The sequence below is a fragment of the Simochromis diagramma genome, unplaced genomic scaffold, assembly GCF_900408965.1.
Source record: "Simochromis diagramma unplaced genomic scaffold, fSimDia1.1 OVJJ01000603.1, whole genome shotgun sequence".
Lineage (NCBI taxonomy): Eukaryota > Metazoa > Chordata > Actinopteri > Cichliformes > Cichlidae > Simochromis > Simochromis diagramma.
In genome coordinates this window covers 6,030,935-6,045,313 of record NW_024387414.1, presented here as the reverse complement: position 1 = coordinate 6,045,313, position 14,379 = coordinate 6,030,935, and the positions used below count along the sequence as shown (strand labels likewise).

General features: G+C 40.1%; 1 protein-coding gene across 7 annotated transcripts in view; it reads left to right on the top strand.

Moving 5' to 3' along the window:
* The first annotated feature begins 10,112 nt into the window (after positions 1 to 10,112).
* The window catches only part of kif13ba (kinesin family member 13Ba), a 50,542-nt gene continuing 46,275 nt past the window's right edge, over positions 10,113 to 14,379 (top strand). For 2 of the 7 annotated variants that reach the window (XM_040010890.1, XM_040010889.1), the window contains exons 1-2: positions 10,552 to 10,877; positions 11,105 to 11,460. In XM_040010890.1, coding sequence (XP_039866824.1) covers positions 11,391 to 11,460 — 70 coding nt within the window. In that variant the 5' untranslated portion in view covers positions 10,552 to 10,877; positions 11,105 to 11,390. Of the gene's footprint in view, positions 10,231 to 10,550; positions 10,998 to 11,104; positions 11,461 to 14,379 lie in introns of those variants that run through there. The other 5 variants (XM_040010888.1, XM_040010884.1, XM_040010887.1 and 2 more) reach the window with 5 other exon arrangements.

Genomic DNA, 14,379 nt, shown 5'->3' with positions numbered 1-14,379 from the left:
CTTCAAATAAGTATAAGGGGAAAGACTACTTAATCTCCACGTCTCGCTGTTTGTGTCCATGTCCGCAACAGAGTAGGATCGAAGCTTTATACTGGTGACCTGCCGATGGTGTACCCTACCTCTTGACCTATGACCACTGGTATGGGTTTCAGCTCCCTATGACCCTGAACTGTATAAAGCAGACTTTTTTGGATGGACTGCTAGTGAAATTAACCTCACAGCAGTCTTAATAGTTTGTCACATAACTCCAGGTAAAAGCTATAAACACAACAAACACAAGTGAGAGGTCCGGCTCAGTCGTGATTGTGCTGAGGTGAAGTTTGATAGACAATCACCACAGCCATCGTTCACAGCTGACATCCCCCTAATGATTTATAACTTTAAGCTCTGAAAAAAGGTAACTGACTCAAAAAACACCAAACAAACGTCATCCTTATTGAGCTTTTTTTGTATATGGTTGCAAAAAGGTTTTGTTTGTTTTCTTGCTTGTTTTTTGGCTCTAAAGTTAATAATTTTAACATGGAAGTGGTGATGGACTCGATTCCAGAACTAGCCTCTTGTCAGGGACCCTGGGTCTGAGCGACCCAGGGTCCCTGAGCAGTTATGGACATGTGTGTTTTTGGAGTGCTGTCCCTCGTTCTCCCTGCTTGCAAGTGTGTGTGTGTGTGTGTGTGTGTGTGTGTGTGTGTGTGTGTGTGTGTGTGTGTGTGTGTGTGTGTGTGTGTGTGTGTGTGTGTGGATGCCGGTGTTTCTGAGAGCACCTGGTCTACAACTTAAGAGTGCAGTGGAGCTCTCTCCAACGCTGGATCATTGCGTGACTTCACGTTAGTCTCTTGGCCAGTCAGTACGGTTAGTCTGCCGCATTGTGTGTGTCTTACGGCTGCCTGTTTGTTATCTCCCACAGGAGAAGCGTGGAGACGAGAAGTCAGCGAGCACGGGGTGCTCAGACACTGAGGAGCAGGGACAAGGAACACTGACACTGGGAAGAGGACACGTCACGGGAGTCGGAAACGCAGTGAGGATTTATTGTTATTTTCCATTTCACTGTAAATAAACGCATTGCTAAGCACACAGAGTCCAGCATTTGGGTCCTCCTTCCTCACATCCCCACGGTTGGCCAGCGTCAACCGTGACACCTCTTGCCACCATTCAATCAACTGCAGTTTTTGATACTGATGCATTAGCATAATTTGTCAAGCCGCCACATTTCTATGGCATCAGCTGGACAGAACAACAGGCTGCAGCCTAAGAAACAACAGAACATTCTGCCAATTACATTTATTAATTACTTTTTAATGCAAGTTGCCAAAGCGCTAAATGACCCACTTTATGTGGTTCTAGATTAAATCAGTTGCTGTGACGCTCTGCTCCTACCCTGACCACCACATGCCTGTTCTGTAACTTCTAGACCACTGTGTACCATCAAACCGTGGGTTTAAAATAACCCTGTCAGTGGTTGATGTGTGAGATGAACCAAACAAACTCCTGCAGCTCCCTATTGAACACTGCAGACCCAGGAAGCATCGGCCTGATGAGTCAATGCAGGAAGAGCTGATCATGATACTGCTGCTGTTTTTCATCACTGTCTGCCTGCCTGTTCATGGGCATCTACGCAAAACACATCCACTCACAATTATAGACATGTATACATCCAAAAGGCCCGCAAAGCCAGTGCATATAAACCAACTGTTTTTTTTTTCCATTATGTTTTTGAATTGTCTAAAATGCAAATTGAATGCAAATTTATATTTAGACTGAAATAATTGTAAAATAAAAAATAAAAAAAATTTAATACTTGGATGAAAATCATTTACAGTTAAAGGCTGCCTGAAGCCCAGGGCTCAGCAACACCACTAAATGCTGTACTGATGCTTTTTACTGTGGCCACCTTCAGTTGCTGCTTCTTTGTGGGTCTCCAGTAACTCATAAGCATCTTTTGTTGGTTAGAGATCAGGTGACTGACTTGGCTGTTGACCAATATCTTATTTCTTTGTCTTAAATGTAGACTTTGGCAATGCCGTACTTACCTCATTGCCAGCTTTTTTCATTTGGCAAGATGAACCAAAGAAAGAAATTCCTTTCAGGTCTTTCTGTGTTGCTGAGCTGGCCAGTGCATTCATTTGTTTTAAGGCGGTACCAGACTGCTGATTTGGGAACTCCTAGAGGATTTACTATTTCTCATATTTATTTATTCATTTATTTATGTTTTCCAGCCAAATGATGGCCTACTTCACTTGCATTGACATCCCCTTGGAACTTTAAGATTCCCAGCGAACAACAACAAAACACAAATTCAACACTTGAAATTAATTGGAGATCTTTTATCTGCTTAATTTGTAAATGGTAAATGGCCTGTATTTGTAGAGCGCTTTACTAGTCCCTAAGGACCCCAAAGCGCCCAAATACTTACTGACCTCAGTGTATTGGAATAAAACTATTGGGTAGCTTAATCTGGTTCTGAGTTGATCAAAATTAGAATGCAGGTATCAAAGATATTATAAAGCCTCATACAAGTACAATGCAGTACAGGATGTATGTATGAATGTACAGGTGAATCAACTTAATTATGGCTAGAGCTACAACACAGAAACCACAATATCTCCCAGGCTGTACAGGGAACACCCTCGGGTCCATTTTTACCCACAAACCAGTTTGCTATGTCCATGGTCATTGGTGCGGCTGATGATTAGATTGGCCTGTCTAAGTAATGAGCTCATGCCCATAAAACCGCTAAAGTCATTAACCTAATAGAGCTCACTGTAATGGACGGCCATCTTCTGCCATGGATCCCCGCCACCAAGGCCATAAAGTGCAATCTCTGATGTCTCCTGCCAGAACTCGGCTTTTAGCTTCATACCTCTACCCACCCCACCCATTAGGTCACATCCAGCAATAACTGCATCCCTACCATCCACCGTGGCCTCCACAGAGGCAATAAAGACAATTATATTAAGCGACCATTGAGATCCTATTAAGTTTTGGTTGGCTAGAGTCTTTTGGTGTGGGTTTGCAAAGTGTGGGAGGCTCTGATGCACTGCCACGTGTAACTGACATCACATCTCTCAGGTCGTGACTGTCTGCAGATGGACATACTCCAGGTCAGGTCGTGTCCGGATGTTAAACGTCACTGAATGCTCTTCCTGAGCTTCCTGAGCTTGGGAGTGACAGCCAAAACTGGTTTGTGTCAGAATAATGTGGACTTAAAGCCCTTTATGTAAGGACGTCTGAGACCATCCGCTCGTTCACTCTCTATATGCTATATTCTCTATATAATCCACTCTCACTAGTTCACTGAATGGAGTTAACCAAAATGTCAGATGATTCAGACATTTATCAACACTGACCACATAGTGTACATGGCTATATCCAAAATTATTCCTTTTCATCTATTCTTACTTTCTTTATAACCACACTAAACAGTCTTCTAGCAAATTTATCATTCATTATCACTGAAAATTGGTGCTGTCATTTTTGAGGACCGTATAGCATTCAAAGAAAGTAGGACATGACTTGATTTTTAATAGTTTAATTTTTAAGGCATTATATAGCGGATGACTGACACATAAATGATCCAGACACTGAAATAAAATCGATAAACGCAGTGCACTTTAACGAGGGAGTGGTTTTTGACGCAGCAAGAGTCTCACACAGCCTTTATTTCGGCCTTAATTGAGTGAGTCTAGAGATCGCCTCGGGGCTAAAAAGTACAAACAGTTTTCAATGTGAAACATCATTTAACAAAAGCTCTGAAGAGAGTGCGTGCTCATGTGTGTGGTTCACTGCTGGAGGGTAGCACCACCCAATGATGTCTCTATCCCGCCTGGACTTCCCGGATTCTTTTGGGAATTCAACCCAGCAGCACTCCAATCACCAGCTGGCTCCTGTAACCTGCTGCGAGTGCTAGATGTCTGCTGCAGACAGCCCAGGAAACAAGGATTACTGGTTAATGTCCAGAGTATGTGAACCATTTAATACATCACATTATCACACCCTGCACAGGGAGAAAGAATGTGTAATGCCCTCCTGATTTTTAGTAACAACTATCACCATGCCCATGAGCAACCTAAGCAACCGACTAAAATCTAAAAGCATTTAAAACAGGGTGTCTCTCTATGGGAGCTGTAGGCCAGAGCAGTGCATCTAAATGAAGACAACAACCCCACCAGTGTTATATTAGGTACAATCCTATATACACCGATGTGCAGGGTTGAACCTTCAATTGCTTTCAGACCTGCCTTATTTATTTGTGGCATAGATGCAATAAGATGCTTGAAACATTCCTCAGATATTTTGATCCATATTAACATGATTGCTGCTGACTTGTTGACTCCACATTTATGATGCAAATCTCCCGTTCCACCTGATCCAAAAGTTCCTCTATCATACTGAGAATTTGTGACTGTGAGAGGCCATTTGAGGACACTGGGTTCACTGTCATGTTTAACAAACGAGTTTGAGATGATTTGTACTTTTTGACATGGCAGGTTATCCTGCAGCCATCAGAAGATGGGTGCACTGAGGTCATCAGAGGATGGGCTTGATCACCAACAATACTCGGGCTACTCAGGTGGGCTGTGGTATTTAAATGATCAGTTGGTACTAAGAAGCCCAGTTTGTGCCAAGAAAATATCTCCGTAAATGCACTGGGTTCCTGACATGTGATTGGCTGCTTAAATATTTGTGTTAACAAACAACAGAGCAGGTGTACCTAACAAAGTGGCTGGTAACTGTATGTTCCCAAGCAGTAAAAGGCACATCAGGTGAACTGTTTCTTCTTGATTCTGAGGTGCTATATCAGAACACTACACTCAAAAAATAACTTTTGAATGAACATTAAAAAAAATCATGGAACGGATTTCCATACAATTAAATTGCTTAATTTTAGCATTATGCAGCTCTGTTATTTCAACTTAATGTATTTGAGTTGGAGCTGATCCAACCCATGCAAATTACGTTAGTCCAATAAAAATACTTAATGCTAATAGAAAGCCATTTATTAATGTGGAAATCCTTTCCATTATTATTTTAAGTTCATTTAAAGAGTTCTTTTTTTTTTTTGAGTTTTCAATAAAGTCTGGTTAACATAAAACTTTAATAGATTTATAACAACTTTCACATAGTTGTCACTCCAACCATCCTCTTGTCTTTATCAAGGATTGTTTGTGGTTTAACCTCATCTTTGGCAGGTTAAACCATAATAAATAGCAATAGTATACACATGTGTATGCTTTTCTGCCTCTTATATCCCCAGTGATTCTGCTGTGGTTTGAAATCTCACGTGATCTTGGACTCTCACGAGTCCAGGCAACCACTCTAACCACTCTTGCTACATTGTATCATGTAATCTCAACAAGAATAAATAAAGATAAGTTGTTTAATTTCATGCAGATCCTACATGATTTAATTACGTTCACCATAGAAACACGAAATTATTTTTGTTCAAATTACTTGTTAAGAGTCTTGTAAATGTAACAACCACCCATTTTTTGGAGTGTAGGCCAAGCACACTTGGACTAATTCATGAACCATTTGAAAAAAATTTTAACGTTAAAAAACAAAAAAAGGAGCTTTTTTAAAACATAAATAAAAGAACAGTTTTCACCACAATTCAGCTCCCAATAAGGTACAAAGCATAAGAATAAAAATACCTGATACTGGTGTACCCTTAAATGTACAAAAACTACTTTATTTATTGTTATTGCACAATTGGAAATCATGACCCAATCAGGTTCCTCGAATACCTATTGTGTACGCCATAATACAACAGGTATGCTTGTGAGAATTTCCAACACCCATCTCTCAACTAATCATCACGCACAATGAAAACACACACAAAGCAGGAACATACAAACAAACACACACACAAACCATCTCCTGCACTGGCCTGATTAGTGGCCGGAACAATTACTGTAATCATGTCATCTTAACAAAGGAACAGATAAGGAGTCAGTCCTTCCCCCTCCACCCTCCTCTCTTATCACTCAAATCACCACGCTCATGTTTACCCAGGCACACACACACACAAAGCCAAAGAAACACTGGTGAAAGCATCATTTCCTACAGATGTCCATCATCCTTTTCAGGTTGCTTTGGACATTTCAAGAGATTTCACCTAAAGCTGGGAGAAGAAACAATGAAACAGTTTGACAAAATCGACCTCACACAGTGAATTAATGCAGGACACAAATGTATCAATCTAATATCTGTAGTCCCAAGATGATACTGTACTTCCTGTTGATGATAGGCGGCTGACTTCTTCTGTAGCGTTTGTTTTTGGTGATATATGACAGACTGGTGTGAAAGTAAGTTGAGACATTCATATCGTTCTCAGCAATAAAAGAAACAAGATTACTGTGAAAAAGCTTGCGTTTAGGTTAAAACAGGAGTGTGACTGTGTAGCCGACAGTTTCAGAGTTGATAACATGGCATCTTTGATGTTATAGTTAACGTTTTGCCCTTAATAACTCTGTCAATTTGTACCGGGTTTACAGAAAAAGGTTATAACTACAGTAAATGCTAAAAGAAGTGAGACAACACAAAACACAAAGGAAGCTTATAAGTAAATTTCAAGGGAGACAGGAAAGCTCAAAAACTACATACAGTATGCAGCCAAAATTTCTGCTGTGAACTTTGACTAGCTTGCCTTAAGAGCCTTTTCTTTATTGAAGAACCAGCAGTAGAAATAACCAAACAAACCTCTGAAAACTCAGTTATAAAATGTGAATTATTTTTCTCTGTGGTCTCTTCCCAGCTGACAGGAAGTCAGCTGACCCCTGACCTTTCATTCCTCATTGCCCTAAATGGAAGGTGTTGATTTGAACTGAAAAATGTACACAGTAGGAGTGTTTTAATATTCTTTAAAACTCCTGCCCTTTGCCTAAGAAAACCCCTTAGTGGTCTTAATCATTCTTGGCCCTCTTAGTTTCTTTCTGTAAAATAAGTAAGTAAATAAGTAAACAGACGGGTAGGACATTAAGTAGGGTCCTTGTCCTTGTCCATCCTTGTCTCCTCTTCTCCTCTGACTCCCACCTCTTCTGTTTCTTGTGTCTGCTATTTCCAGTTCTCTTACGTATAAGAGGAGGGGTTTGTTTCGGTAATCATTTGACATCTACTCAGTCACTCCTGCTTAGCATTTATGTAGACACATACGTCATATGAGTGGCAAAGTGAACGGATGGAATAGTGGAGCAGAGTGCTAAAAATGAAACATACGCACGCCTTTTAACTGAGAATAATAAACAATAAGTCCTGTGTTTTCTTATACTTATTTATCAATTGATTTTCTATTATGCATCACAATTATAAAAGGTCACAATGAATTCTGTGTAACGCATGCTTCCTGGGCTAGCATGTTATTGGAGAGTCAATTAAATGATGACAGAGGGATTCAGAAAAAACTGCAGAGAGATACAAAATGATGAGACAGTGAAGCAAAACAATTACAAATGGACATAAAGAGACCACCATAACATTAACAATTACAAAGAAGCGCAAAACAACTACAAAAGATTAGACAATGATGAGACACAAGAAAAGGAAAAAAGAAACACAAAATTGCCAAAGACAATAAAAAAAAATTAAAAAGAGACACAAAATTACCACAGTGATAAAAACACAACAAATAAAGCCGAATGATCAAACAACTAGCAATTAAGATGGTTATGCAGACAAAATATGACTTGAGAAAAACAGAGAAGAGACACAAAAATACCAAAGCCATACAAAAATCAATAACAGACAAAAAATAGGATAAAAAAAAAACTTAAAATAAAAAAAAAGCAAAACAACCTTTTCGTATCAATTTGTGTTCATTGTTGTGTTAGCATTCATATGATTTATAAAACATAATGAAACCTCAGGCAGCTAATGAGAAAGAGGGGAGAGAGGAGATCATCATCAGAAGGTCATATAAATGCCCTTCAGCAAGTTTCCCATTTTACCAGTCTGATCACACAACTTTGGCTTTGCTGAGTTTTATGGTAAAATAGTTGGTGTAATAAAATGTTTCCTGTACATCTGATTTATTTCATTATGATTAAAGTGTTACAAGTGTCAAAATGATCATAGTGGTTGTCAATCAATATAACATTTCAGCCTCATGGCCTTCATCAGAGCATAAGACAAGTTGGAGGTCCTGTCACTTCCGTGCACTTACTTACATTTGACAGGTAGTTGGCTGAAAGAGTCACCTGGTAATTCACAATCTTTGAGAACTCAGCATTGGAGTTACATAATCTCCATTTAGCACAGCATCTTTTTCACAGATTTCATTTCTAAATGTCATTTTTAGCGATGCTTTAGGTGTGTGTTTCCTTCAGCACCGTGGTACATGTATTCTATGAGGCATTAACAACAAGGAAAAAAGAAAAGTCTTTGAGATGCTAGTAACGACAACAGATGATGGTTGTCCTAGTAAAAATTGTCAGTATTGCTACTTACAATTTTGCATTTACTCTGACCTTCTGATAGCTGCAGACCGACAGATCTTGTTAGCTTATTCTGATTGTGAAGGTCATATAATTTAAAAATTTTTCTCATACAAAGTTAGAGTTAGTAGAGACAAAAGAAACCATAAAATCAGCTCAGCAAGGTCTTGTCTGTTCTCCAGTGCCTCACCTTTAGTGCTGCCACATCTTGAGGCAGGGCATCCTCTAGTGGTCTGAACCATACACCACTGATTTATGTTGAACGACCATAAACAAGAAATGAAACCCCAGACTTCACTTTTTATTGTTGTTTTTTTGTTGTTGTTTTCTTGTTTGTTTTTGTCATTAAAAGGCATGAAGACTGAGCCATCTTAAGCTACTTTTAAAATATATTATAAGGCAGACACATTGTGAGAAATTTGGTTGGAAGAACATATGAAGATACGGCTTTCTTTCCAAAAAGTAAAATGATTGTTCTTAGGAAGGCTGAAATCCAGAATTGTATTTAAAAGTCTTTTACAGTCCTCACTATAGCCGATGTCCTTTATCTCATTTTGCAAACTTTAGCTCCACCTAGATTCAACTCCAGAAACTTCCTAGCAGCCACAGTGGAAGCAGATCAACCAAAGTTCTTTTTATAAACACATCTCACCCTTTGGCAGCCATGTTCAAATGACCATTCTGTAATAGTGTGATCCCAAACAGAATGGGGACACACAATCACCCCCACTCTAAGTTATATTGCTACCACTATCTTTGCTGTTCCACATTTCTCCCTCAGATTCAGTATTAATTTAAGTGCCTTATGATGTCTCTGGATCAAAGGTTTCAACTTTATCCTTTCAGTTTCACAGACCGAATGTAAAAATGAAATTATTCACTTACAGGATGATGTAATGTAGTGTCATATTATGCATATCATTGTACAGTAATTAAACTATGGTGTCATGAATAAACAAATAGCTGTTGTTAATATACTTTTGACTTTTTAAAAATTGGTAATAATAATTTGACGCAAATTATTATTACCAACAGTTCAGGCGTCCTTTTTTTGCTTGCAGCTCCACCTGTGGCCACTAGGTGTCAGGAATCTTCCAGCACGTTCAAAATCAAAACTGACAGTCCTTTGTTCATTTAAGGATGTGAACTGACTTCCGTTATAAGTTTTTAAAATTAATAGTCAATCAACCTCGTTTTTTTGTTTTTTCTTTTTTGCAGATTTTTTTCTTGAGGCATTACACACTAATAATATGCATAGGCCTTTCTGTATATCTAATATAAACTATTCACGTTGATGAAATTTGTTACTTGTTACTGGTTCTGCCTGTTCAGTATTTTCCACGGACGTACTCAGATAATTACCACCGAATTATTTCTCATTAAGGTTATTAATTATGAAGTGCTGTTTGCTCAGTGTTTGGACAGGCCATCTATTGAGCAGGTTCTTACAGAAAAGCTGATCGCTACACTGATATTTGGGTACAACTGTAAAATTATTAACTGTACTGCATAGCTAATATTTGAAGACATTGCTTTCTGTGTTAGCTCTTAAATGTTAACTGTATTTATTGATTTTGCTTTGTTTATTTGTCGCGCCTGAATTTAGAATTTGATTTTGTAACGTTATGTTATGATGTGACTTAGGAACATGACCCGAAATTGCAATGAGTGTCAAAAGGAGTTGTCGTGTTATATTTTGGAAAAAAAAAATATCGGAAGTATTCCGTATGCTGCGTTTAACTTGACGGTGATCACCGGAAGTGTCGCGTGACTGACTGAGTGGCCGGGGTATTGAACAGTTTTGGTAAAAAGTACTTTTTTTTGTCAACAATTTATCTAAAAGATTGTGGCATTTGCTGGTATCTGCTGTATTCACGCTGGTTATAGTTTAAAGTCACAAGTTAGTATCTTAAGAAGGGAGCTTGTTGTGTGGCTAGCGTGCTGTTAACGGACCCGGCTGGGCGTTTTGATGACGTACTGATGGCTGAGCGAGGAATGAACTTTAAATGATGAATAAAATTAAATTGAAGCCCACTGATGAATTTGTTAAAATCCGGCGCAACTAAAATGAGTTTGTAAAGTTTATACGTAAAGGTAATTGGTATAAAATCATGAAAGCAGGCGTAAACTGAAGCAGCTGAAATTTAGTTGTCAATGTGTTTGGTATTTTTCCTTATTTGACCTTTACTGTCAGTTCGTTATTTTAAGATAATTCAGTGTACTTAGTCGATGTTTGATAGCGGCGGGATAGAACAACACTTCGGGGCTTTTATTATGAAGGGAAAATAATTAAGCGGAAGGGCGGATGCTGCTCGGTGTTTGCAACTCGACGCAAAGGGAGGACAGCGGATTCCGTTGGGAAGCTGCATATCATCGGCAGGCAGTTCTCATCGGATCATTTCGCTTTTACTGACAGGTTAACGGTGTCACATCTGGGATGAATTCCATTAGGTGTGTAGCTCTTAGACTGGGTGTTGTTTTGGCATGTTATGGAGTAAAATGGTAGGAAAGATTCAAAACTTGCTCTTTTCCTGCCGCTGCTCCCCTTCAGTTTGCCTGGCAAATTAGCTGGTTAGCCCCCCTTTTTTCTGGCTTTGGAGATAGCATATGTTTGCTCAGTCACAAACCCCAGCTACTGTAATATCTTGCTTGATTTACATTTCTCCTTCCTCTTCCAGCCTCCACGCCCCGGCGGATTTAAATTAGCCTGGAATATGAACAGAAGAAGAAAATAAGCAGCAGCGGCGGTGGTGGTAGTGGAGGTGGCTGTCTTCCTGCAGGATTTCACCCAGGCTTTTTGTTTTTTCCCGTGGACATGCCTGGTCTGTGGAGCAAAGCTGAGAGAGGCTAGCCGGCCCAGAGTCCGGCTAGCGGAGCATTTCCCGAGTTTTGGATGATTGTTCAGCTGAAAGGCGGATTTATTTTGGACAAGCGCTGCTTTCCCTCCCCGGGTAAAGAGACAGCATGGGGGAGCCGAGCCTGGACGACTCCAATGTCAAGGTGGCTGTTCGTGTACGGCCCATGAACAGGAGAGGTGAGAGGGTGGCTTCAGTCTGCTATGACTGGGGTTGATATCCATACAAAAAACTTTTATTTCATTTCTCACATTGTTGTCCATCCCAGAGATATAATCAGTTGCTCCAGTGTTTCTAGAAAGAGTGGGTAGAATCAGTTGGCTGACACATCAATTTCAAACATTTGGTGTGCACTTGTGTCTTTGAGGCTTCATCAGAATCCTGAATGCATCTCTGTGTGCCACCTGAGTCTTTTTCAGCTGCAACACATGTTCTCTAAAAGGAGGGCTTTTGACATCATCTGTACACATACAGCATGATTGCTTGTGCAGAGAAATTAAAACACTGACACTGCACATGATTCCTAGTTCTTCTTGACATACAGTAATGTCATGTTGGCAGTCTCACACTTTTATGCTGTATGGATTATTCACAGGAACCTGGGCTGACTTAACTGTTCCCCTTTTCTGTTTTTTTTTTGTTTTTTGTTTTTTTTTCCCCCTTAGGAGTAGGATGGCAGTCAGAGATTAGCACCCATTACTGAAATGAGCTGGATGGCACATGTTTGTACAGTGCTGCCATAGGGCTTCCCTGATGGCTGCCTGCCATCCAGCCAGATTTAAAGCTGAGCTGCTGTGTGAAGATCTACTGTTTGGAAGTCTAGACGCTTTGTCTCCTTTACTGGCTGATACAGATGTCCGTAGCTTTTTGGCTTCAACTGTCACATGCTGAGGAGGCATGTTTTTGGTTCATTTAATGTAAACAACCCAAGTAGGCTGACCTAATGATGTTGGAGCAGAAATTTAGGCTTTTGTCTTTGCATCTCTCACTGTCTCTCCTGGGCTGCTAACATCTTAACATCTACATCTTGTTACATCTCTAATTTTAGAAAAGCCCAGATAACAAAAGCACAGTATTGCACAAATCTTTTGTGCATGCTCGAATGCGCCGGTCAAATGCATTCCAGATTTTTTTTGTTTTTTTCCCTGCACTGCAGGAAGGAAGACACAGATGACATTTCCTGGTCAATTTCCAATTTGTGTTTGTGCCGTGGGATACCATGTGTCCCATAAAAGGAGGAGAAAGAGGAAAGCTGCTGAGGTAGAGTGGTTGACCAACAACCGGCAAAATGAATCACGTGTGTCCTCCCCCTCATTTGAACTGGAGATGTCGGTCACAAGATCAAGGCAGTGGATCACCACACTGATCTCACTGTGAACTCTGATGTAGAGTAAACTCTGCAGGGAGAAAGATGATTTTTTTTTTTCTTCACTGATGGCTCTCTGTAAAATTAGAAGTAAGTTTTCCACTTTAAAAAGTCCAGTTTTTCACCAACAGCTGCAAGGTAGTTGACAGGGAGTGATGGGAATTTACTTGAAGTTCATTTGTCCTGTTTTGTCTTAGATTTCTTCAGTTTGTCCTCATTCAGTTATCCCTTTTCAGTGTGATATCTGACCTAACGGGTACAGCTGATATCTATGAGGGGATTTTATTGATACTTGGAGCACATTCTTTAATGCTCTTATTATTGATTCCATAAATAATAAAGGCTTGTGCAGCATTTTGCTGAGAATGGAAAAACAAACATAGTTTCTAAAGTCACAGTTACTTTACATGACTGCTTGTAGACTTGTGAATTTGTTACACTTAACAAAGTGAATTTTAATTCAGTGGATTTCCTTGAACTTTAACAACATGCCCATCAGCCACAGCCACTTTAGATACACCTGTTCAGTTGGTGGTTAACATAAATAACTAATCAGCCAGCCAAGACAGCAGAAGATTGGAAAAAGATTCCCTGGTCTGATGAGACTTGATGTTTGTGGTGACATTTGCATGGTAGGCTCATAATTTGGCATACACAACATGAACATGGAAGCATGGCTCCATCCCGAGTCATGTTAATGGTTCAGACTGGTGGTTGTGGCTGCTTCCAGCTGGATAATGTAATATGCCAGGTCATAAAGCTTAAATGATCTCAAATTCGTTTCTTGAGCATAACAATGAGTTCACTATACTCAAATGGGGTTATATTTTCAAACCACTAAAAGCAACTTTCAGAAGCAGATTTAAAACTAGATCAAAGCCAGCATCCAGGTCTAGTAGTTAGTTAATGTTGTACATAAACCAGTTCCTGTATGCATCCTCTATCTTCCAGCAAGTTGAACCAATTATTATTTTTGGCAAAAAAAGGAACAGGCAGGAAAATTGAGAGTTTGCTAAATGCAGTGGGAATAGGTTTGGAACTGGCAGTGCCACGTTTCCATAAGGGCCTTTTTGATGGTTTCTCTGTCTGAATGGAGTTTCTGTCCACATCTACCAGCATTCAAGTAGTATTTTTTTGATTTCATAAAAAGCAGTGGGCAAGAGTCACTCCAGGAGAAGTGCACTCACAAATCCTCTCAGATCTCAGAAAAATTGCTCTGTGTGGTTTTCCAGTTCACACATTCGCACCTTTGATCTGTTCAGCCACAGCTCTTACTCTGTTCTCCACCATCACACAGCTGTTTCTGGAAACAGTCATGGTAGTTAAGGGAGAGCACTTTCCTCTCAGCTTTCCCTAGCTGGTGTGGTGATTCAGAGTCTGAAATAATAAGCAGGCCCCTTTAACCCAAGGCCACTGTCCCCATGTATCCCAGGTTGAGGAGGAGAGGTGGTGTAGCTGCCTAGCTGGACAAAGGCAGGAAGGGAGTGAGTCTGAATGAGTATTTGCTAACGTTGCATAATCCTCCATGTTCCCATGGCTGTGGACTTCGAAGAACAGAGCAACCTCAGGCGTAGCAACGGCAACACCGCGGCCAATCAGCTTCCTGGCTGATGTCAGTGCTGTGGTGCCAAACCTCAGCACCGGTAGCCCAGGGAAGGCCAGTGGAAAGTGGGAGCTGGTTATGGAGCAACCAGAGGCAGATAACAATGGGTACATTTATCCTCTCAACCAT